The 27,169-nt window shown below is 42.2% G+C and overlaps 1 protein-coding gene across 1 annotated transcript in view; it reads left to right on the top strand.

The window, feature by feature from the left end:
- The window catches only part of LOC115205841 (matrix metalloproteinase-23-like), a 31,312-nt gene that overhangs the window by 3,217 nt on the left and 926 nt on the right, over positions 1-27,169 (top strand). Inside the window, 5 exon segments of the mRNA XM_029772204.1 lie at positions 7,189-7,338; positions 9,017-9,174; positions 25,382-25,546; positions 25,872-25,982; positions 26,683-26,809. Of these exon segments, the coding sequence (XP_029628064.1) occupies positions 7,189-7,338; positions 9,017-9,174; positions 25,382-25,546; positions 25,872-25,982; positions 26,683-26,809 (711 nt within the window).

Genomic DNA, 27,169 nt, shown 5'->3' with positions numbered 1-27,169 from the left:
AGAACCTTCCAGAAGGACTACCATCTCTGCAGCACTCCACAAATCAGGCCTTTATGGTAGAGTGGCCAGACGGAAGCCACTCCTCAGTAAAAGGCACATGACAGCCCGCTTGAAGTTTGCCAAAAGGCCCCTAAAGACTCTCAGACCATGAGAAACAAGATTCTCTGGTCTGATGAAACCAATAACTATTTTGTCTGGAGGAAACCTGGCACCATACTTCACCGTAGGGTGAAGGGGACGTGGGGATGTTTTTCAGCAGCAGGTCCTGGGAGACTAGTCAGGATTGAGGCATAGATGAACGGAGCAAAGTACAGAGACATCCTTGATGAAAATCTGCTCCAGAGCACCCAGGACCTCAGACTGGGGCGAAGGTTCACCTTGCAACAGGACAACAACCCAAAAAACATAGCCAAAACAACGCAGGAGTGGCTTCGGGACAAGTCTCTGAATGTCCTTGAGTGGCTCAGCCAGAGCCTGGACTTGAACCCGAGAGAACATCTCTAGAGAGACCTGAAAATAGCTATGCAGCAACGCACCCCATCCAACCTGACTTGCAGAGAAGAATGGGTGAAACTCCCCAAATGCAGGTGTGCCAAGCTTGTAGCGTCATACCCAATGAAACTCGAGGCTGTAATCCCTGCCAAAGGTGCTTCAACAAAGTACTGAGTAAGGGTCAGAATACTTATGTCAATGTGTTATTTCAGTTTTGTATTTTTTACACTTTCGCGAAAATAACATAACAAATGTGGAAAAAGTCAAGGGGTCTGAATACTTTCTGAATGCACTGTATAGTGTATCTATAACTGAGCATTTACACACGACCACTCATGCTGTAAACACAGTCCAGTTTAAAGAGAATGGCACAGATCCATATATGTCACTGGTCTATCTGCAGCTCTGATTGGTGCTGAATCGTACTCCGATGCGTTCTGCTTACAACAAAATCTCTTGCATAGTTAATTTTGCATACTAAGTCTTGCATAGTTCATTTTGTTTCAGTATGTTGTGTTGAAAGTGACTAATATTGCGTTGATTTGATCACAATTCCCACAGTAAAGGGAAACGTTAACTAAGGGGAAAAACTGTAGAAAGTTAAGTGTTCAAGTTCAATCTCGTCCTTCTCTGCGTAGGCTGATGGTTCTTCTGCTTGGAAGTGCCGGATCAGCTGCACGCCCATGCGCAGTTTAAAGGGAACATTGTTCACTCCCCTTGACTTTTTCATATTTTGTTGTTACAGCCTGAAATTAAAATGAATGAAATTGAGATTTTTTGTCTCTGGCATAACACACAATACCCCATAATTTCAAGGTGGAATTATGTTTTTAGAATTGTGTTATAAGTTAATTAAAATTGAAAAGCTGTAATGTCTTGAGTTAATTCAAACCCTTTGTTTATGCCAAGCCTAAATCATTTCAGGAGCAAACATTTGCTTAACAAGTCACATAATAAGTTGCATGGACTCACTCTGTGTGCAATAATAGTGTTTAACATGATTTTTTTTATGACATATGATTTCTGTACCCCACAATTCTGTACCCCACAATTATCTGTAAGGTCCCTCAGTCAAGCAGCAAATTTCAAATACAGATTCAACCACAAAGACCAGGGAGGTTTTCCATTGCCCCGCAAAGAAGGGCACCTACTGGTAGATTGGTCAAAATAAAAAAAGCAGACATTGAATATCCCTTTCAATATAATGAGGTTGGTGTATAAATACACCTAGTCACTACAAAGATACAGGCGTCCTTCCTAACTCTGTTGCCGGAGAGGAAGGAAACCGTAATGCTAACATATATGACAGAAGGAAGCCTGTACAGAATACAAATATTCCAAAACATGCATCCTGTTTGCAATAAGGCACTAAAGTAAAACTGCAAAAAATGTGCCAAATAAACTAACTACATGTCATGAATACAAAGCATTATGTTTGGGGCAAATACAACACATCATTGAGTACTACTCTTCATTTTTTCAAGCATGGTGGTGGCTGCATCATGTTACGGATATGCTTGTCATTGGCAAGGACTAGGGAGTTCTTTAGGCTAAAAAGAAACGGAATAGAGCTAAGCACAGTCAAACTCCGAGCAGGGAAACCTGGTTCAGTCTGCTTTCCAACAGACACTGGGAGACAAATTCCCCTTTCAGCAGGACAACAACCTAACACACAAGGCCAAATATACAATGATCAACAACCAACTTGACAGAGCTTGAAGAATTACAAAAATAATAATGTGCAAATATTGTACAACCCAGGTGTGCAAAGCTCTTAGAGATTTTCCCAGAAAGATTCACAGCTATAATGGCTGCCAGAGGTGATTCTAACATATATTGACTCAGGGGTGTGAATGCTTATGTAAATGTAATACATCTGTATTTAATTTTCACTAAATAGGCACAAAAAACATGTTTTTACTTTGTTATTATGTGTAGATGAGTGAGAACAAAAATACAATCCATTTTGAATTCAGGCTGTAACACAACAAAATATGGAATAAGTCAAGGGGTATGAATACTTTCTTAAGGCACTGTAGATAAGAAATATAGCAGCAATTCCACCTAACCTATCAGTGGGCAAGGTTCCACCATATTACTGACACCTATCCAATCCTCTCAGATGTAGTGTCGAGGGGGAAGTGACTAGGGTTGACTTGGGATTCAGGGAGTGAGAGAGGAAGACGCCAATGGGAAAGAGATGGAAGAGACTGGGAGGTCGGCTTCTGAGTACTGCTTTGAGAATTAGAGCTTCAGAGAATGTTGGGGGATGGACCACTGGCCAGATATACAAATATTATTTCTGTAATCAAAATTGATAATGTACAGTTATTAATACAACTATTGTTCCCTGAAGGGAAATCAACAACCATTCATATTCCCCTGAAAACTGAAATCACGCCCAACTGGCCAATGGATGCCAAGCCTGCCCTCGGAAGCCGCGCCTTCCTGGCTATAATACCAGGGCATTAATTTCCTCAATTCAGTAATGCTTTTCAGTGAGCCCAAATCCCCTGCGCAAAATATGTTATACCTCATTACCTCCTTAACTGAACAGTAGTTATTTTCATACATTCCCTTTCAGTCGGTCACTTGGTATAACATACTATGGGGACATACAATCAAGCCCCAAGCTGGCTCATTGGGTAGGAGACGCATGGCAGCCCAAGCATATACACGTTCTACCAGTCAAAACGGTCTACAGAAGCCACTTTTTTCCCTAATACTTACCCGAGAAGCCTGAACTGTCAGAGCCTCATGAAGCCTGAACTGTCAGAGCCCCATATAGGGAACCAGAATCTGCTGCAACTTGACACGCTGCCACTGCAGCCCAAGTCCATAGACCCCATGGTTCCAAGAACAATACTTACCTTGTGAGCCTGAAATGTCAGAACTTGTACAAGGAACCGTAAGTCCAAAACAACAGAACACCTGTCGTGACATGGTAAAGCGCACACTCGCGCTGCATAGCATCAACCAGAGTCAATGAATCACGGCAAGGTTACTGTGGTAACCTTGATAATGCACACTTTACGCGCTGCCGCACCCCAAGGCAGCCCATGGCTCAAACCACAGGGAATTGTGGTCAACCGGATAAATGTGCAACCTGTACGCTGCCAACACCCACTCCTGGACCCAACCTTAAGAACACTATGAGCCACACTAGGAGAAGTTACATCCAAGTGTTAAAATCTCATAAGGGTATGTCAGGAACCCTAACTCGCTGAAGCACAGATATCACCAATCATCATGCCCCAGAACAATGCCCAAGCAGCCGCCACACCCCTAGTGGAGTGAGCATGCACACCTATAGGCAACCCTTGTCCTTGTCAAAAGTGAGGGACCTGTAAGACATAGGCATAACCTTCGGAGCAAAAGCTGCATTAGGACGTTACATCACTTTGGAATCGGCAGGTGTGGACTCCAAATAGGAGTGTGTGGAGATCCCCAACATGCTAGGCCGATGCCAAGGCCACGAGCAGGGCAGTCTTGTACGAAAGGAGCTTCAGGTCCACAGACTCTAATGGTTCAAACGGAGACTCACACTGAGCGTCCAGGACCAAGGCCCGGTCCCTGGTCGGCGTCATGAGTCGACACGCCTTTTAGGAACCACACCACCGGAGGATCAGTCCCCGGGGTGGAGCTGTCCATCCCTACATGACACGCAGAGATGGCTGCCATATAAACCTTCAATATGGAAAAAGAAAGGCCCTGCTCAAAAAGCTCCTGCAAGAACATCAAAATGTCTACCAAAGAGCTCTGAAATGGAGAAACTCTTTTAACCATCCCTAATGTATACAACCCTCTTGTAGAGGACGCACGTACTGACTGTATAGTCGTAATCATGTTCGATGGTAAACCCCTAGCCTTCAAATTCAACCTTTCAGAGGCCAAACCCGCAAATTCCATATCTGCAGTTGTGGGTGCCAAACTCCAGTGCACCTGGGACAATAGATCCCAACGACACAGAACCCAACACGGGTCCCCACCCAACAGGCGGATGATCTCCGGGAACCAGGGTTGTCTGGGCCAACAGGGAGCCGCCAGAATCAACAACTGACCCTCCTGACGGACCCTCTCCATGGTCCACCGGAGGAAATGTACAGAGCAGGATCCTAGGACACTGATGCGCCAAAGCATCTGTTCCCAACGGAGTGCCCAGATCCCTCATTGAGAAGAACAGATGACAACATGTGTTTTCTCACAAAGCGTAAAGATCTACGTAGGCCCTGTCGAACCGGTTCCATATCTGGGCAACCATTGAGGGGTGCATTGAGGGGACCCCCCCCCCCCCCCCGAAAGTATATCCGCACCCAAGTTGATAGATCCAGGAGGATACATCGCCCTGAGTGACAGGAAATGCGCACTGCTCCATACGAGCAAATAACGCGCCAGGTTTATGAGAGAGCGAGACCGCGTCCCCCCCTGACTGTTGATGTACGCCACCGCCGTCCTGTTTGTCGGACCTTACCATCACATACTGGCCTTCCAACATTGGAAGGAAACGTCTCAGCACCAGCGAAACAGTCAGTAGCTCTAGGTAATTGATATGCAACTCCCTTTACACTGTTGACCAAATCCCTCTTTGAGTAGCCCACACACAGTACTCCCCATCTCATAAAGGATGCGTCTGTCATGAGCACCCTGCGAGACACTACCCGGCCCATGAGAACCACCTGCAACAGAGAACCCGCAAAACAGACTCATCAACAGCGCTGAAACAGACATATCAATAGAAGTCCTAGAGACACAATAGCTATCATAAAAGAACTGTACCAGACAGAGCTGGAATGCGAACCTACTTTGTTGGGACCAAAACGCATGATTCAGAACTGGGTCCAGGAATTGAACATGCTGAGTCAAACCACTTTTCCTGTGATTCACTGTGAACCCCAGAGACTGAATATGGGAAACCAGTGTGGCAGTATGGAGCTCCACCTGTTCCCTCGACTCCACTACGACCAGCTAATCGTCCAGATAGGCCAATACTCTGATCCCCTGGCACAGCATCATAGAAAAGGTGCGGGGAGATAAAGTCCAAAAGGCAGGACCAGAAACTCATAGGCTACACCCTCGAAATGAAACCTCCGGAACTTTCTGTGTGGAAGATGTATAGCCACATGAAAGTACGTATCCTTCAGATCTATGGACATGAACCAATCACAGGGATGCGCTGACTGCAATAGCCAGCAAAGTGTGAGCATTTTGAACTTGCAAAACCAATTAATGCCAATAGTGTGCAAAGCTGTCATCAAGGCAAAGGGTGGCTACTTTGAAGAATTTCAAATATAAAATATATTTTGATTTGTTTAAAACTGTTTTGGTTATTACATGATTCCGTATGTGTTATTTCATAGTATTGATGTCTACACTATTCTTCTACAATGTAGAAAATAGTAAAAATCAAGAAAAACCTTTGAATGAGTAGGTGTGTCCAAACTTTTGACTGGTGCTGTGTTTTATAATTTTTTCTTTCATACTTGTTTTCATATCCACCACCCTTAACAACCGTGTGTCTGAATGTGGGGAATGAACTTTGTTTATTATGCCCACATCTGGACGATGCCGTACTCTCGATACCCCTGAACGCAGAGAAACCTTGGGTAGAAACACTGTGCTTTTGTGGTACCGCCATTCTGATACCCAGCCAACACCGGGTTTGGGGTCTTTGGCAACTTGCCCCCATTGACCGAGCCACTTGAAAGCACTGTTGCCATTAGTAGATGTGGAGGAGGGCTCCGAGAGCATGTCCCTCCCCCGGCCTCAAGCTAGGGTCGTGAGGTCTGCTCATTCCCCCACGCCGCGGAAGAATCAGCTTTCGCCCCACTCTCCTTCGACACAGCACAGCATCTGTGCCAAGACTTCCGCTGCTTCCCAGAAACACCAATACGGTCAAAAACCAACCTCAATGCCAGACTCTGGCCTGGACTCTTTCCTGGAACTGCAAAGCTGCCCCCACGAAGGATCTTTCGTGGGAAAGGGACCTGTAGAGCTGGGTCCCATTTTTCTTTCTCCTCGAAACAGGCCTATAAGGACTCCATAGCAGAGCCAAACAACCTTGTTGGCGAAACTGGCTCATCCAAATACAGCCGCCTGTCCCTTTCAAGAACCACACCCTCAGCCTGGTATACTTTGTCCAACTGTTCCGCCTAGAACCGGGACTGTTTATTCAGAATCACTGATTAGCCTCTGGAGCTAAGTAACTCGGCAGCTTTCCATCCATCGTTGGTGTCCAAATGAGCCCCGCCTCCTCCATACTCTACATTCATGAACTCACCATAACCTGGTAGCACCAGCCTGGCAGAATGAGGGGAATCGCAGGTCGCCTTTAGCGCATCAACGACAGAGTCGAATCTCATAGTCTTCGTGTGCTTGAAAAGTTTGTCATTTGCATTACACGGTCTTCCTTCAGGCGGGCTGAAGAGAGAAGAATTGAGGAAATGGATGTGAGCCCCGGTATTATAGTCAGGAAGGCAGGACTTCTGGGGGTTGGCTTGGCATCCATCGCCCGTTGGGCGATTTCAGTTTTTTCAGGTGAATATAGTTGGTCATTGACTCCCCATAATGTTATACTGAGTGACTGACTGAAAGGGAACAGCGCTGTGTTTTTGGGAATCCAAGTTAGTCGCATTGTCTGTCACTTTCCTGTCTGTCTTTCTGTTTATGTTTGTCTGCGTGTCCGTTCACATCTGTCAGGATCGTGAAGTTTCCCAACACGCTGAACAAAGATGCCACCCGTCAGGCCATCAGCATTGCGTTCTCTAAGTGGAGCGACGTGTCCCCTCTCTACTTCGCCAAAATAAAAAACCCCAACAAGAGTGCTGACATTATCATCGGTGAGACCACATAATTCATTAGAACCACATTGTATCACTATGGGTGAGACCTTAAGATAAGGGTGTGTGTGAGTATCTCAATATTTGTTAAGTCTTTAATACCCTGTTGTGTCTCTAGTATGATTAAATGAGATGACATACTATTTTATCAAATCGAGTACCTAACATTTAATTACGTGATTTGAATTAAACCATGCAACAATTAACTTGTTAATAACCTGGGGAACCACAGAAGTGTTTATAGAGCTGCTGTCTTCTGAATAAACTCTTAAAGATCTGAAGGTCTTTTATATCAATAGCAGTCAATTATTAATCGTCACCTTATTCAGTCTCATCTGAACGTCGTAAATTTCTTGGTTATCTGCACGAACCCTGGCTAACAAGTTGAATCAGCAATACAAAAATTGGCTTAATTATTTGTTTACTAAATACCTAAATTATCACACAGAATTACATATATATGCACAGGATAGATCATACATTGATTGCTAATCATGTCATAAAAGAAAAAGTCTGGATGAAACCGATATGATGGCTGGTTACACAAAGAAAGGGTTTGAATGAAAGAGCGGGAAGACTGAGGGACAAAGGGGATTAGGTCTATATCGGACCTTGAGAAGCTATGCTACCGTAAATACAGAATCTTATGCATTCTAATAACCGCCCATTCGGAAGAGGAAAATGCATGATATACATTTACTCTGAGTTGCGTTTTGATAGATGGGTCGAAGAAGGAAGACTGGTTTGCCCAGCAGAGATTGCCATTGTTCTTTGAAGAATCTTTCTGGTCGTAGTGATGTAGAGCGGATATCGTTCTTCTGAGATTGTCTGTCCTTTCCTAGGCCATGTACGTTTACAGCTGCAGCTGATAACGCGACGTCTAGGAGGTATCACTTCTTCTTTAGTGAATAATCATTCAAAGTTCATACCAAGTTGCCATAATCAGCTCGCGCTGTATTCTGGCTGGTCTAGTCGAAATTCACCATTCCAGCGTGGTGATCGTCACCTCCACATTGAAATTCGCCTTTTTAAAGAATATGATGTCAGATCAGTTGTTGTCTGGGACATTATATCTGATGATAGGACAACAAATTGTATCTTGGAAAGTCTACACATTCTAGTTATATTCACATGGAACTGATGTGCAATTTAAATGTTTAACTATGACTACTATTTGTGAGAAGACAAAATGTGATTTTAGCTTCTAAATGAGATAATTGTTTTCATAAATAAACTTATGCTCACTCAGTGGCCACACCCAAGTGAACAGACATTGGTTGAGAACTATGAAACACGCCCTTCTCTCCCCCAGTACAAAAGCCCGTTGACGGAAGTCAACCTCAGTTCCCGATGACGTGAGGACTGGTGTCCAGACGTTTAAAAGGGCTAATTTCACCTACAACCTAACGAAATTAACATTTAGTTCCAGAAATGTCAGGACTGCTGGACTTTCTCTGTGGTAACACAGGGCTTTTCAGGAGTCCATTCTGTAGAGTGGAGAGAAAAGTGGGAAATGTACTTATGTGGGGGTCATAACCTCACCCAACAGGGCAACGTCATGACAACCCCCTGGTGTGTGTGTGTGTGTGTGTGTGTGTGTGTGTGTGTGTGTGTGTGTGTGTGTGTGTGTGTGTGTGTGTGTGTGTGTGTGTGTGTGTGTGTGTGTGTGTGTGTACACATGCTTCCACGTGGAACCACACAGACTGCTGGTGGTCTCCATTGCATCCCTGTTTTGATGGGCTAAACGGGGAGTTGGCCCATGCCTTCCTGCCCCCATGCGGGGAGATCCACTTTGACAATCATGAGTTCTGGATCCTGGGGAGGTCCCGCTTCAGCTGGAAACAAGGTGCAAATAATATCTACTTTCTGTCTGTCTGTGCTCCGATTCGCTACCCTACCCCCAAAAAGTGTACTCATTCACTTTCTCCCACCCATAGATTTCAAAGGAATCGATTGATGTCTGTGACATCATTTTAGATGTTTTTTATCAGATATAATCTTGAAAGAAATCTCTTTACCTGGTTGTAACAGAGACCAGTTGGTTATAATCTGGTTGATGTATCCTCAACCAGAAAACCAGTTTACAACCAGAGAAGGACATCATTAAGTTGTCATTTGCCACATTTTGCCTGCTGGGTAGATGCACTTGATATTGTGTGGTAGATGGGCGCGAAGAGTTTTCACTTTTGTGCCAACTCTGCTCGCGAGATGAGCTAAATCGAACATACTTCCGTTAGCCCCCTTGTCCTTTTTTTGGGGCGGAACATTTTATTTATTGGTTTTCACATTAAATAAATCTTTCATGTGACATTCAATAATTACATTTTATAAGCACAGCAAATAATAACAACAACAAACAAAAAAAATACAGAATATAGACACATCACACATACAGTGCATTCGGACAGTATTCAGACCTCTTGACTTTTTCCACATTTGTTACGTTACAGCATAATTCTAAAAAGGTTGTTTTTTCCCCCTCATCAATCTACACACAATACCCCATATTGACAAAGCAAAATAGGTTTTAGAAAATGTTGCACATTTATTACAAATAAAAAACTGATATCACATTTACATAAGTATTCAGACCCTTTACTCAGTAATTTGTTGAAGCACCTTTGGCAGCGATTACAGCATCGAGTCTTCTTGGGTATGATGCTACAAGCTTGGCACACCTGTATTTGGGGAGTTTCTCCCATTCTTCTCTGCAGACTCTCTCTAGCTTTTCAAACACCTAAAACAGCCTTTGGGTAAAAGATTGAAAGCCTGTGAGTCTTACTCAGTACATTTAATAGTTGCTTGCTTTTCTAAAGTCTACCAACCTTGCCAGCAGGCATGCCAGCAAAAATCGTTAGTCAAGCTAGCTACTCTAACTTGATTGATAGCCTGAAATGGCTTCTTAGTAGCTTGTTATGAGGTTGGGAGATTGGGACCCTATCTGGGCTAGCTAAAGCCAACTTCATCAAATTGCTAGTTGGCTAGTAGTATTACAGATAAACAAACAAACAAAAGCATATATAGAGTAAAGTATTCACACCCCTTGACTTTTTTAAAACATTTTGTTGTCTTAAAAAGTGAGATTACATTTTGTCAGCAATCTACACAAAATACTATATGAAAAGTGGACATTTAAAATATCTTGATTAGATAAGTATTCAACCCCCTGGGTCAATAAATGTTAGAATCACCTTTGGCAGTGATTACAGCTGTGAGTCTCTAAGAGCTTTGCCCACCGGGATTGTACAATATTTGCCCATTATTCTTAAAGCAATTCTTCAAGATTTGTCAAATTTGTTGTTGATCATTGCTAGACATCCATGTTCAAGTATTGCCATAGATTTTCAAGACGATTTAAGTCAAAACTGTAACTAGGCTACTCAGGAACATTAACTGTCGTCTTGATAAGTAACTCCAGTGTCTTTGGCCTTGTGTTTTAGGTTATTGTCCTGTTGAAAGTTGATTTTGTCTACCAGTGTCTGTTGGAAAGCAGACTGATTTTTGCATCTGAGCTCTTAGAGTGTGCGGCTTTCCTTTATTTTCTAGTGTTCTGCTCCGCTAGCCAGCACCTCGCCTTTATAGGTGTGCGTTTCTTTTTTCTAGATTGTTTTGTTACCCAGTTAACAGCACCCTATCGACTAAAAAGCTCTAATACGATGCCGAATGACAATTCTTTTCTTGACACTGGTCACAGACCCAAACAAGATTACTTTGAATATAGCCTAAAGGAGCGTGATCAAATCATTGTTTCGGAGTCCCTTTTTGACATGCCGGGAGGTAATTCTGACCTCTCGAAAGAACTGTTACATTTATCTAAGCGCCAGACGAGAACACATTTACATATAGTCACTCTTAGTGATTACGTACGTCAAGGCATTATTCCACGGGGACTCAGGTGGCAAAAAGAACCATCATTGGGACAGCGCACAGATGATTTCTGTGAGCGCTGGTGTGCCATCCTTAACAAGTGCTCTATTGATTTAATGACATTAATTGTTGACCAGTTGAAAAAGGATTTTAGTGAAATGGATAATACTGTAATGACCCGGCTGGGTCATAAAAGGAAAAGAGACGGACTCCAGGTGTGCAGGTTAGAACACAGGTTTATTCCTAAACTGGGCTATTGTTGTGGCCACAGCCCACGCCGCTAAATACCGAACGTACACAATTACACCATGTCGGGTTAAGGGTCACCCCCATAAGAAGAGATCAAGGCACGAACAGAAAGAGAGAGAGAGATGAGACAGTAATCCCTATTTATGCATTTCCAAATCCCGCGGGATTACCCATCATACCCCCCACCCTTTCCCTCTGTCCTGACACATTCAACCCCTGCTAGTAGCCATGAGAACCATAACACACCCACGAACACAGAACACAATACCGGGTCGTTACAATACGATTAAAGACAAACGCACAGCTCTACAAATAGCTGTTAATGATGATGGCATATTCAATGAACTGATGAAAACTAACCAAGCGCTCCAGGACAAGCTGTCTACAGAAATAAAGGAACTTAAAATCAAGAAATTCAACCTAGACAAAAAAGACAAGGCCGAGGATAAAGTCTATTTTTGGAGAAACCCTGACAAAGGAGGTCCTGCTCCTCTCCATGGCAGACGCAGGAGGGATGACACTTACTTTGATCCACCCCGGTCTGACCAACACTCTACAACCAGCGCCTCATCAGCTTCCAGTGGCAGTTTTTTATTCAACGAGAGACCGGGCCAACGGAAGGGCGCAGGTGGCCGCAGGCACGCGCATCGACGAGATGCCGCACCCGACGGGGTAAGAAGAAACGACTATCAGAGGCAGAGGAGACCGTTCACACGGTCCCAGAACCCACGGGACTGAGTGTCTTTAATTTATCAAGCAAGATATTGAGCCCTGCCCATGTCTCTTTGCTCAATAAAGGGTTATCTTTTGTGCCTACAACACAGTGTAACGATTTTGACGTTAAGGTAGACATGTTTAAGTTTTTTAGAAACATCCGTTTAAGGGAATACTTTAGCTCCCCCAATCCTGATACTTCTATTGAACCAGTAGGTTACTTACCTGTACATACTCCGACTCCTTTTAGAAGCAAGAGTTATTTTGTACCTCCAGCCAATCGCAATCACTCTATTGAGACATATTGCAGACTTGTTGAAAAAGATGTTGCTCATCTCCTTAAGAATAAACAGGACTTCAAATCTTTCCATAATTTATCTAAGGATGAAAAAAAAGCTTTGCTTGATTTACAATCTGATACGTCAGTCCTTATTCGTCCTGCTGATAAGGGTGGGTCGGTGGTACTCATGGATAGGACAGATTATGTAAATGAGTGTCATAGACAACTGCTTGACAACACCTTTTACAAGAAACTCAGAAGTGACCCTACTTCCCAATTTCAGAATACTATCTTTTCTGTCCTAGATGGTTATTTAAATTCTGGTCAGATAACCAAAAAAGAATATGACTTTCTGGCCATCCAACACCCTAAAATTGCCACTTTCTATACTTTGCCGAAATTACACAAGAATGTTACAAACCCTCCAGGGCACCCTATTGTAGCGGGCATTGATGCAATAACGGCCCCTCTATCTACTTTTGTTGACTTTTTTATTAGACCACTCGCAGAACAGCTCCCCTCCTTTGTAAAGGACACCAGCAGTATGATCTCTATTATTGAATCTGTTGATCCTCTGCCTGAGAACACCTTGTTAGTTACTTTTGATGTTGAGTCGTTATACACAAATATTCCGCATGAGGGCGGTATTGAAGCCATGGAACATTTTCTTCTGCAACGTGACCCTAATGAGCTACCTTCCAGTGCCTGCATTGTAACGTTGGCTGAAATAGTACTCACACACAACTACTTCATGTTTCTAAATTATTTCTTTATTCAGACGAAGGGTACTGCTATGGGATCTCCCATGGCTCCTAACTATGCTAATTTGTATGTGGGTTACATGGAGAAACAATCCATTTTTAACCCTCTCAAAAATGTTTTCTTGCCTAACATCATTATTTGGAAACGGTATATTGACGATATTTTTGTTCTATGGAGGGGTGATGCAGAACTGCTCCAGTCGTTTTATGCTTTTCTTAACTCCTGTTCTGAACATTTGAGATTTACTATGCAATCTGATACACGTCAAATCAGTTTTCTTGATCTTCTGATCTTGTGTGAAGATAATGTTTTATACACTGATCTTTACAGGAAACCTACTGATCGTAACAGTTTGTTGAGGGCTGACAGTTGTCACCCACTTCCCTTGAAAAATAGTTTGCCCTACAGCCAATTCTGTCGAATCAAAAGAATTTGCATTAAACAATCAGATTTCGACAGAAATATGGCTGAGACTCAGGATAAATTCAAGGAGAGGGGGTACAACAATGATCAGATTAATATTGCCATTGAGAAAATTCAAAACAAAACGAGACATGACCTTTTTCAAGGTCAGTCTCGCAAAAAGACGCATTCATGCGTTCTTACTACCCGCTATTCAAAGTGCTCTGAACAAATTAAAGGAATCGTTCACAAACATTGGCACATTCTGAAATATGATGATATTCTTGGTAATGTGTTTTCTGATCTTCCCCTGGTCGTATTCTCGCGGGGCAGAAATCTCAGAGACCAATTGGTACACTCTGATTTACCACCCCAAGATATTCCTGAACAACGCCTATTTGCGCCCATACTGGATGGAAATTACAAGTGTAATGGCTGTGCTCAATGCAATGGCACTTACAAATGTAGATCCTTCAAACACCCCCAAACAGGGAAATCTATCCCAATTAAAGGTGTTATTACGTGTTCCACTAAGGCAGTTATTTACCTTATAACTTGTCCCTGTGGTAAAAATTATGTGGGTAAAACAAAGCGTGAATTAAAAGTACGTATCTCAGAGCACCGTAGCACCATTAGGTGCAAAAACCTGACTTACCCAGTTGCGGCCCACTTTTTGGAGGCAGGCCATTCGATTTCGTCTCTGCGTTATATTGGCATCGAACATGTCACCCTCCCGAGGAGAGGGGGTGACCTTGATAATTTATTGTTAAAACGAGAGGCTGCCTGGTTCTTTAATTTAAAGACACTTGCTCCCTTCGGTCTCAACATAGACTTTGATCTGAAGCCATTCTTGTGATTATTGTGATTTTGCCATTGTAATTGTTTGTTAGATACTTTTTAGACTACAAATGCTATTATCATATGTTATCCATTTGTTTGTCTTTTTGTATGTTCCTTGTATACCATTTTTTAAATATTTCAGTTAACCAATAATATTAGGCCATACTTGGCCATGATTACAAACACCTGTGTGTCTCTTGACACTATATAAATGACTCATCTCTCAGTGTTTGTGATGATACCCTGATGAAGACAGCTTAGCTGTCGAAACGTTGGTTATTAAAATTTTTGCATCTGAGCTCTTAGAGTGTGCGGCTTTCCTTTATTTTCTAGTGTTCTGCTCCGCTAGCCAGCACCTCGCCTTTATAGGTGTGCGTTTCTTTTTTCTAGATTGGAAAGCAGACTGAACCTGGTTTTCCTCTAGGATTTTGCTTGTGCTTAGCTTTATTCCGTTTATTTCTTTTTTTTAAACGCTCTAGTCCTTGCCGATGACAAGCATACCCATAACATGATGCAGCCACCACCATGCTAAAATATGAAGAGTGGTACCATGTGTTGTTGGATTTAACCCCAAACATAATGCTTTGTATTCAGGACAAAGTTAATTTATTTGCCAATTTCTTATGCAGTTTTACTTTATTACAAACAATATGCATGTTTTGGAATATTTTTATTCTGTACAGGCTTTTAGTATTGTGGAGTAACTACAATATTGTTGATCCATCCTCAGAGTTTAATGGCTATGATAGGAGATAACTGTTTTAAAATCACCATTGGCATCATGGTGAAATCTCTGAGCTGTTTCCTTCCTCTCCAGCAACTGATTTAAGAAGGGTGCCTGTATCTTTTTAGTGACTGGGTGTATTGATACACCATCCAAAGTGTAATTAATAATTGCATCATGCTCAAAAGTATAATCAATGTTTTTTTCTACCAATAGGTGCTCTTCTTTGCGAACCATTGGAAAACTCCATGGTCTTTGTGGTTGAATTTTTGCTTGAAATTCACTGCTCGACCGTGGAACCTTTTGTATGTGTGGGGTACAGAAATGGGGTAGTCATTTACAATATTATTGCACACAGTGACTTCATGCAACTTTACCTGTGGCTTGCCATTACAAAAGGGTTGATACAAGACATTTCAGCTTGACATTTTTTATTAATTTGTAAACCTTTCTAAAAACATAATTCTGCTAAGAAATTATGGGCTATTGTGTGTAGATCAGTGACACAAATTCTCAATTTAATCCATTTTAAATTCATATATATATATATTTATATATATATATGCAATACCAGTCAAAAGTTTGGACACACCTACACATTCCAGGGTTTTTCTTAATGTTTTACTATTTTCTACAATGTAGAATAATAGTGAAGACATCAAAACTATAAAATAACACATATGGAACCATGTAGTAACCAAAAAAGTGTTAAACAAATAAAATATATTTTATATTTGAGATTCGTCAAAAGTAGCCACCCTTTGCCTTGATGACAGCTTTGCACACTCTTGGCATTCTCTCAACCAGCTTCATGAGGTAGTAACCTGGAATGCAATTCAATTAACAGGTGTGCCTTGTTAACCTCTCTGGCGCATGTGGGACGAACTCGTCCCACCTACGTAACAGCCACTGAAATCCAGTGGCGCGATTTTTGAATCGTTAGAAATACTATTACTTCAATTTCTCAAACATATGACTATTTTACAGCTATTTAAAGACAAGAATCTCGTTAATCTAACCACACTGTCCGATTTCAAAAAGGCTTTACAACGAAAGCAAAACATTAGATTATGTCAGCAGAGTGCCCAGCCAGAAATAATCAGACACCCATTTTTCAAGCTAGCATATCATGTCACATAAACCCAAACCACAGCTAAATGCAGCACTAACCTTTTATGATCTTCATCAGATGACACACCTAGGACATTGTGTTATACAATACATGCATGTCTGTTCAATCAAGTTCATATTTATATCAAAAAACAGCTTTTTACATTAGCATGTGACGTTCAGAAAAAGCAAAACCCCCGCAAACTTCCGGGGAATTTACTAACAGTTTGCTAAATTACTCACGATAAACGTTCACAAAAAGCATAACAATTATTTTAAGAATTATAGATACATTACTCCTCTATGCACTCGATATGTCCGATTTTAAAATAGCTTTTCGGATGAAGCACATTTTGCAATAATCTAAGTACATAGCCCGGCATCACAGGGCTAGCTATTTAGACACCCAGGTCACCCAGGTCAGCCTCCACCAAAATCACATTTCCTATAAGAAAAATGTTCTTACCTTGCTTGTTCTTCGTCAGAATACACTGCCAGGACTTCTACTTCAATAACAAATGTTGGTTTGGTCCCAAATAATCCATCGTTATATCCAAACAGCGACGTTTTGTTCGTGAGTTCTAGACACTATCAGAATGCTACATCACGGTCTCGCGCATGGCGCATTGGCGTGACAAAAAATTTGTAAATATTCCATTACCGTACTTCGAAGCATGTCAACCGCTGTTTAAAACCAATTTTTATGCCATTTATCTCGTAGAAAAGCGATAATATTCCGACCGGGAATATGCATTGAGCCTAAACAGCCTAATTAAATTTCTCCTCAGGAGCGAATCGTGCACGCGCCTCATTCAAAGGTCCTCTGATCCGCCACTTACCAAAGGCGATAATGTGTTTCAGCCTGAGGCTGCCTCGTCAACCTTCAGGTATTTCCCGGGTTCTGAGAGCCTATCGGAACCCTGGGAATTGTCACGTTACAGCTAAGATCCTTACTTTTCAATAAACAGATGCAAGACGCACGACTCCTTGTCAGACAGGGTACTTCCTGCATGAAACCTTGTCAGTTTTTTGCCTGCCATAGGAGTTCTGTTATACTCACAGACACCATTCAAACAGTTTTAGAAAATTCAGAGTGTTTTCTATCCAAACCTGAACAATAATATGCATATTCTAGCTTCTGAGTTGGTGTAGGAGGCAGTTAAAAATGGGCACATATTTTTTCCAAAATTCTCAATACTGCCCCCTAGCCCAAACAGGTTAAAAGTTAATTTGTGGAGTTTCTTTCCTTCTTAATGCGTTTAAGCCAATCAGTTGTGTTGTGACAAGGTAGGTTTGGTATACAGAAGATAGCCCTATTTAGTAAAAGACCAAGTCCATATTATGGCAAGAACAGGTCAAATAAGCAAAGAGAAACGACAGTCCATCAACACTTTATGACATGAAGGTCGGTCAATCCGGACAATTGCAAGAACTTTTAAAGTTTCTTCAAGTGCAGTCGCAAAAATAATCAAGCGCTATGATGAAACTGGCTCTCATGAGGACTGCCACAGGAAAGGAAGACCCAGAGTTACCTCTGCTGCAGAGGATAAGTTCATTAGAGTTACCAGCCTCAGAAATTGCAGCCCAAATAAATGCTTCACAGAGTTCAAGTAACAGACACATCTCAACATCAACTGTTCAGAGGAGACTGCGTGAATCAGGCCTTCATGGTCGAATTGATGCAAAGAAACCACTACTAAAGGACACCAACAAGAAGAAGAGACCTGCTTGGGCCAAGAAACACGAGCAATGGACATTAGACTGGTGGAAATCTGTCCTTTGGTCTGATGAGTCCAAATTTGAGGTTTTTGGTTCCAACCGCTGTGTCTTTGTGAGATGCGGAGTAGGTGAAAGGATGATCTCCGCATGTGTGGTTCCCAACGTGAAGCATGGAAGAGGAGGTGTGATGGTGTGGGGGTACTTTGCTGGTGACACTGTCAGTGATTTATTTCAAATTCGAGGCACACTTAACCAGGATGGCTACCACAGCATTCTGCAAAGATATGCCATCCCATCTGGTTTGCGCTTAATGGGACTATCATTTGTTATTCAACAGGACAATGACCCAACACACCTCCAGGCTGTGTCAGGGCTATATGACCAAGAAGGAGAGTGATTGAGTGCTGCATCAGATGACCTGGCCTCCACAATCACCTGACCTCAACCCAATTGAGATGTTTTGGGATGAGTTGGACTGCAGAGTGGAGGAAAAGCAGCCAATAAGTGCTCAGCATATGTGGGAACTCATTCAAGATTGTTGGAAAAGCATTCCAGGTGAAGCTGGTTGAGAGAATGCCAAGAGTGTGCAAAGCTGTCATCAAGGCAAAGAGTGGTTACTTTGAAGAATCTCATGTGAAATATATTTTGATTTGTTTAACACTCCATATGTGTTATTTCATAGTTTTGATGTCTTCACTATTTTTCTACAATGTAGAAAATAGTAGAAATAAAGAACAACCTTGAATGAGGTGTCCAAACTTTTGACTGGTGCTATATATATATATATACTGCTCAAAAAATAAAGGGAACACTTAAACAACACATCCTAGATCTGAATGAAAGAAATAATCTTATTAAATACTTTTTTCTTTACATAGTTGAATGTGCTGACAACAAAATCAAACAAAAATAATCAATGGAAATCCAATTTATCAACCCATGGAGATCTGGATTTGGAGTCACACTCAAAATTAAAGTGGAAAACCACACTACAGGCTGATCCAACTTTGATGTAATGTCCTTAAAACAAGTCAAAATGAGGCTCAGTAGTGTGTGTGGCCTCCACGTGCTTGTATGACCTCCCTACAACGCCTGGGCATGCTCATGATGAGGTGGCGAATGGTCTCCCGAGGGATCTCCTCCCAGACCTGGACTAAAGCATCCGCCAACTCCTGGACAGTCTGTGGTGCGATGTGGCGTTGGTGGATGGAGCGAGACATGATGTCCCAGATGTGCTCAATTGGATTCAGGTCTGGGGAACGGGCTGGCCAGTCCAGGCATCAATGCATCAATGCCTTCCTCTTGCAGGAACTGCTGACACACTCCAGCCACATGAGGTCTAGCATTGTCTTGCATTAGGAGGAACCCAGGGCCAACTGCACCAGCATATGGTCTCACAAGGGTCTGAGGATCTCATCTCGGTACCTAATGGCAGTCAGGCTACCTCTGGCGAGCACATGGAGGGCTGTGCGGCCCCCCAAAGAAATGCCACCCCACACCATGACTGACCCACCGCCAAACCGGTCATGCTGGAGGATGTTGCAGGCAGCAGAACGTTCTCCACGGCGTCTCCAGACTCTGTCACGTCTGTCACATGTGCTCAGTGTGAACCTGCTTTCATCTGTGAAGAGCACAGGGCACCAGTGGCGAATTTGCCATCTTGGTGTTCTCTGGCAAATGCCAAACGTCCTGCACGGTGTTGAGCTGTAAGCACAACCCCCACCTGTGGACGTCGTGCCCTCATACCACCCTCATGGAGTCTGTTTCTGACCGTTTGAGCAGACACATGCACATTTGTGGCCTGCTGGAGGTCATTTTGCAGGGCTCTGGCAGTGCTCCTCCTGCTCCTCCTTGCACAAAGGCAGAGGTAGCGGTCCTGCTGCTGGTTTGTTGTCCTCCTACGACCTCCTCCACGTCTCCTGATGTACTGGCCTGTCTCCTGGTAGCGCCTCCATGCTCTGGACACTACGCTGACAGACACAGCAAACCTTCTTGCCACAGCTCGCATTGATGTGCCATCCTGGATGAGCTGCACTACCTGAGCCACTTGTGTGGGTTGTAGACTCCGTCTCATGCTAGCACTAGAGTGAAAGCACCGCCAGCATTCAAAAGTGACCAAAACATCAGTCAGGAAGCATAGGAACTGAGAAGTGGTCTGTGGTCCCCACCTGCAGAACCACTCCTTTATTGGGGGTGTCTTGCTAATTGCCAATAATTTCCACCTGTTGTCTATTCCATTTGCACAACAGCATGTGAAATTTATTGTCAATCAGTGTTGCTTCCTAAGTGGACAGTTTGATTTCACAGAAGTGTGATTGACTTAGAGTTACATTGTGTTGTTTAAGTGTTCCCTTTATTTTTTTGAGCAGTGTGTGTATATATATATATATATATATATATATATATATATATATATATATATATATATATATATATATATATATATACATACATACAGACACAGACAGACAGACAGACAGACAGACAGACAGACAGACAGACAGACAGACAGACAGACAGACAGACAGACAGACTTGAAGTTGACATGCACTTAGGTTGGGGTCATTAACACTCATTTTTCAACCACTCCACAAATTTCTTGTTATCAAACTAGTTTTGGCAAGTTGGTTAGGATATATACTTTGTGCATGACACACAAGTAATATTTCCAACAATTGTTTACAGACAGATTATTTCACTTATAATTCACTGTATGACAATTCCAGTGGGTCAGCAGTTTACATACACTAAGTTGCCTTTAAACAGCTTGGAAAATTCCAGAAAATGATGTCATGGCTTCAGAAGCTTCTGATAGAGTAACTGACATAACTTGAGTCAATTGGAGGTGTACCTGTGGATGTATTTCAAGGCCTACCTACAAACTCAGTGCCTCTTTGCTTGACATCATGGGAAAATCAAAAGAAATCAGCCAATACCTCAGAAAAAAATTGTATACCTCCACAAGTCTTGTTCATCCTAGGGAGCAATTTCCAAATGACTGAAGGTACCACGTTCATCTGTACAAACAATAGTACGCAAGTATAAACACCATGGGACAACGCTGATGTCATACCACTCAGGAAGGAGATGCGTTTTGTCTCTTAGAGATTAACGCACTTCGGTGCGAAAAGTGCAAATCAATCACAGAACAACAGCAAAGGACCTTGTGAAGATGCTGGAGGAAACAGGTACAAAAGTATATATATCCACAGTAAATCGAGGCCTATATCGACATAACCTGAAAGGCCGCGCAGCAAGGAAGAAGCCACTGCTACAAAACCACCATAAAAAAGCCAGACTACGGTTTGAAACTGCACATGAGGACAAAGATCGTACTTTTTGGAGAAATGTCCTCTGGTTTCATGAAACAAAAATAGAACTGTTTGGCCATAATGACCATCGTTATGTTTGGAGGAAAAAGGGGGAGGCTTGCAAGCCGAAGAACATTCCAACCATGAAGCACGGGGGTAGCAGCATCATGTTGTGGGGGTGCTTTTTTGCAGGAGGGACTGGTGCACTTCACAAAATAGATGGCATCTCGAGGAAGGAAAACTATGTGGATATATTGAAGCAACATCTCAAGACATCAGTCAGGAAGTTAAAGCTTGGTCGCAAATGGGTCTTCCAAATGGACAATGACCCCAAGCATACTTCCAAAGTTGTGGCAAAATAGCTTAAGGACAACAAAGTCAAGGTATTGGAGTGGTCATCACAAAGCCCTGACCTCAATCCTATAGAAAATGTGTGGGCAGAACTGAAAAAGTGTGTGCAAGCAAGGAGGCCTACAAACCTGACTCAGTTTTACCAGCTCTGTCAGGAGGAATGGGCCAAAATTCACCCAACTTATTGTGGGAAGCTTGTGGAAGGCTACTCGAAACGTTTGACCCAAGTTAAACAATTTAAAGGCAATGCTACCAAATACTAATTGAGTGTATGTAAACTTCTGACCCACTGGGAATGTGATGAAAGAAATAAAAGCTGAAATAAATCATTCTCTCTACTATTATTCTGACATTTCACATTCTTAAAATAAAGTGGTGATCCTAACTGACTTAAGACAGGGAATTTTTACTAGGATTAACCTCTCTTGGGTAGGGGGCAGTATTTTGACGTTTTGGATCTGCATATAATTAGTAGATTTGCATAGAAAACACTCTATAGTTTCTAAAACTGTTAAAATTATGTCTGTGAGTTTAACAGAACTGATATGGCAGGCGAAACCCCGAGGACAAACCATCCCTCCCTCCCCAAAAAATCCAGCCTACCATTATTTTCAATGTCCTCCCAGATTGCAGTTCCTAGGGCTTCCACTAGATGTCAACTGTCTTTAGAAAGTGTTTCAGGCTGGTTTTTGGATAAATCACCCAGAAATTGTCGTTTTTCTAGGTGGCTCCCATTTTGGCAGTAGTGTTTCCAAGCGCGTGGAAGAGAGCGCGTTCTTTGGTATTTTTCTCCGGTAAAGACAATAACGATTCTCCGTCTTAAATTTTATCGTTTATTTACATATTTAGGTACCTAAGGTTTGATTATAAACGTTGTTTGACTTGTTTGCAAAAATGTATTAGTAACGTTTGGGATTCATTTTGTATGTATTTTGATGCAGGGAAACTGGGTGGATTATTGACTGAAGCGCGCCAGCTGAACTGAGTTTTTATGGATATAAAGAAGGACATTATCGAACAAAAGGACCATGTGTGATGTAACTGGGACCTTTTGGAGTGCCAACAGAAGAAGATCATCAAAGGTAAGGTATTTTTTATATCGCAATTTCTGACTTTCGTGTCGCACCTGCCTGGTTATAATATGTTTTTCATGTGTTTGTATGCGGGGCGCTGTCCTCAGATAATCGCATGGTTTGCTTTCGCTGTAAAGCCTTTTTGAAATCTGACACAGCGGCTGGATTAACAAGAAGTTAAGCTTTATTTTGATGTATTACACTTGTGATATTTTGAAAGTTAAATATTTATAGTACAGTCATTTGAATTTCGCGCTCTGCAATTTCACCGGATGTTGGCCAGGTGGGACGCTACCTGCCCATAAGAAGTTTTAAATGTCAGGAATTGTTAAATACTGAGTTTAAATGTATTTGGCTAAGGTGTGTGTAAACTTCTGACTTCAACTGTGTGTGTGTGTGTGTGTGTGTGTGTGTGTGTGTGTGTGTGTGTGTGTGTGTGTGTGTGTGTGTGTGTGTGTGTGTGTGTGTGTGTGTGTGTGTGTGTGTGTGTGTGTGTGTGTGTGTGTGTGTGTGTGTATACTCACTCACTCACTCACTCACTCACTCTCTCACTCACTCACTCACTCACTCACTCACTCACTCACATACTACCGTTCAAAAGTTTGGGGTCACTTAGAAATGTCCATGTTTTTGAAAGAAAAGCAAAAGAAATTGTCCATTAAAATAACATGAAATTGATCAAAAATAAAGTGTAGACATTGTTAATGTTGTAAATGACAGAGGCATATTATCTGCAACCATCACTCCTGTGTTCCAATGGCACGTTGTGTTAGCTAATCCAAGTTGATCATTTTAAAAAGGCTAATTGATCATTAGAAAATCCTTTTGCAATTATGTTAGCACAGCTGAAAACTTTTCTGATTTAAAGAAGCAATAAAACTGGCCTTCTTTAGACTAGTTGAGTATCTGGAGCATCAGCAATTGTGGGTTCGATTACAGGCTCAAAATGGCCAAAAACAAATACCTTTTTTATGGAACTCGTCAGGCTATTCTTGTTCTGAGAAATGAAGGCTATTTCATACGAGAAATTGCATGGAATAGCCTCCCTTCACACAACAGCACAAACTGGCTCTAACCAGAATAAAAAGAGTGGGAGGCTCCGGTGCACAACTGAGCAAGAGGACATTAGAGTGTACATTAGAGTGTCTAGTTTGAGAAACAGATGCCTCAAGTCCTCAACTGGGAGCTTCATTAAATAGTACCCACAAAACACCAGTCTCAACGTCAACAGTGAAGAGGCGACTCCGGGATGCTGGCTTTATAGGCAGATTTGCAAAGAAAAAGCCATATCTCAGACTGGCCAATAAAAATAAAAGATTAGGATGGGCAAAACACTGGAAGATTGGAAATAAGTGTTATGGACAAACGAATCTAAGTTTGAGGTGTTCGGATCACAAAGAACATTCGTGAGTCGCAGAAAAAATGTAAAGATGCTAGAGGAGTGCTTGACGCCATCTGTCAAGCATGGTGGAGGCAATGTGATGGTCTGGGGGGTGCTTTGGGGGTGGTAAAGTTTGAGATTTGTACAGGGTAAAAGGGATCTTGAAGAAGGAAGGCTATCACTCCATTTTGCAACACCATGCCATACCCCGTGGATGGCGCTTAATTGGAACCAATTTCCTTCTACAACTGGACAATGACCCAAAGTACAGCTCCAATCTATGCAAGAACTGTTTAGGGAAGAAGCAGTCAGCTGGTATTCTGTCTATAATGGAGTGGCCAGTACTGTCACCGGATCTCAACCCTATTGAGCTGTTGTGGGAGCAGCTTGACCGTATGGTATGTAAGAAGTGCCCATCAAGCCAATCCAACTTGTGGGAGGTGCCTCAGGAAGCATGGGGTGAAATCTCTTCAGATTACCTCAACAAACTGTCCACTAGAATGCCAAAGGTCTGCAAGGCTGTAATTGCTGCAAATGGAGGATTCTTTGATGAAAGCAAATTTTAAAGGACACAATTATTATTTATAACATTGTCAATGTCTTGACTAGATTTCCTATTCATTTCGCAACTAATTTCATGTATGTTTTCATGGAAAACAAGGGAATTTCTTTTTAACAGGACAAATATGAGGGGGCATGACGCCTCTGGCATAGATTCTACAAGTGTCTGGAACTCTATTGGAGGGATGCAGCAACATTGTTCCACAAGAAATTCCGTAATTTTGTTGATGTTGGCTGTCAGCCGCCGCTACAGAATCTCCCATAAGTTTTCAAATGGGTTGAAATCTGGTGACTGTGAGATGCGCGTGCACACACACACACTTTAAATCCCCTAAGCTCCTTTGAGACCCCTCTTTTAAAGTCACTGAGATATCTTGTTCTAGCCATGGTATCCAAAATAATGGTTAACTGGGCATTTATATGCATAACCCTAAGCATTACTTTCTTAATTAACTCTGAAAACTACACCTGTGTAGAAGCACCTGCTTTCAATATACTTTGATCCCTCATTTACTCAAATGTTTCCTTTATTTTGGCAGTTACCTGTATATACCAACACACCATTCTAGAATCTACATGTTATCTCAAATCACACGCCATATACACAAGACTGATCACATGACTATGTATTCTATCCAGGGATCCCAATCCCCCTTGTTCATTGATATCATTTGTGCACGTGCCTAATTGGGTCTGTTCCCTTCCCCAGGTGTGTGGTTGAATGACCTGGTACAGGTGGCGGCTCATGAGATTGGGCACGCCCTGGGGCTGTGGCACTCCCGTGACCCCCAGGCCCTGATGCACCCCAATGCCACCTACACGGGCCAGAGGAACATTGCTCAGGACGACATCTGGGGAATCCAGCGCCTCTATGGTAAAGGAACACACAGATCAAACATGTTTGTTTATGATGATAAATCAAGACTTTCTATTTTTTTTTATACATGTATTGTAATGATGTAATTTCTAACATTGTTTTAATATTGTCTAAACATTTGTATTAACATTCTCTATTCCAATTCACGCTCAACTCATTATGCAATTACAACACGATAGCAATACAATTACTACAGTACTATGTAACATGTTAATACAATGTTATTGCTACACGAGTAATTACAGTTTTATTACACAGGTATAAGACATAACACTAAGAAAGCATTAATACCACAAATGTCTATATATGTGTTGTATTCCAGGATGCATGGACAAGAAGCGTGTGTGTGATCCATGGGCTCGCCTTGGCTTCTGCGAAAGGAGGAAGAGCTTCATGAAGAAACACTGTGCCCGACGATGTGATCTCTGCTATGGTCAGACAGTCATATTGTCCACTCTTGATTGGACATGAATTTAACTACACCGCAGTTCACCAGTTGGAATTTAAAGTTGCAATCTCCATATACACTATCTACATGAGATCCGATTAATGGAATGCTTTTAGGACTGTCTTAAGCCAGCAAATGGATCAGGACTTGATAGTTAAATGTGGATCTAGCCTGATTTTGGACGTTTTAACACAAACTGGCTGCCTGGTAGGTGTCTTTCCTATGAATTACCATTGATTATGTCTCCAAATCAGATGTGTAGTTATAGACCTGCCTGGATTTGTAAGGCACATTGAATGACAGAATTTGTTAAACGGATAACTAAAATGTTTAACCGCGTGCTATGTTGCCAACATTCAGGCTTTAGCTTGCCCAACGATGTGTCCTGTGTCATCCCATCTCCTACTGTACTGATAACACCTCTGTGGCATATGTTTTATCCCCAATAAACTATATTTCAAATCTTTACACGATTCCTCGCATCCTCTCTTCTCCTCTTTCTCAACCATATTGGAGAACGCCCAAGGTCTCTTCCCTCAGACCTTCTTCTCCTATTTGTTTTAAGAAGGAGGTGAGGAAAGAGGATGTGAGGAATTGAGGTAAGATTCATTGAGAAAAAGCCATAGAGGAATATCTTGTGGGGGAAGTCTTATGACTATCCTGGTATTTCACTCACTTCCTGTAGAGCCTCTTGAGGCCGTTACCACGCTAAGTCCACCGCCTGCCAACGTCAAGATCAAGATAGTTCCTCGTGGAAAGGTTGTGGGCTTCCGCTGTGGGACAAAGAATCCTAGATCTCCTCCCAAAGTCAGGTGAGAGAATAGTCTAAATACAGTAATGTACAAATGGTATTTTTTTGTGTTTATTGGACAGGATAGAGGTAGATAGGAGGAGAGAGGGTGCTAGAGCAGTGGATTGGATTCGAACCAATACACGCAATGGCAGTACACGTGCTCCAAAGGCAGGGGCTTAGACCGCTTGACAACCATGGACCACTATATACCATAATTACTGGTCGGATTCTCCCATAGTTTTATCAGGTCTTTTTATAGGAGCATTTAAACAGCATGCAGGTCGTTTTTTCTTATTTACTATGACTATGTTTCTGGCAAAGGTTGTTGGACGTACATGACATTTGAATTGTTGATTCCTCTCTCCCCGTGCTCTTCCCT

This window comes from Salmo trutta, chromosome 13 (assembly GCF_901001165.1).
Source record: "Salmo trutta chromosome 13, fSalTru1.1, whole genome shotgun sequence".
In the NCBI taxonomy this organism is placed as follows: domain Eukaryota; kingdom Metazoa; phylum Chordata; class Actinopteri; order Salmoniformes; family Salmonidae; genus Salmo; species Salmo trutta.
The sequence above is the reverse complement of the archived record's forward strand: the minus strand, read 5'-3'. Positions and strand labels throughout refer to the sequence as shown.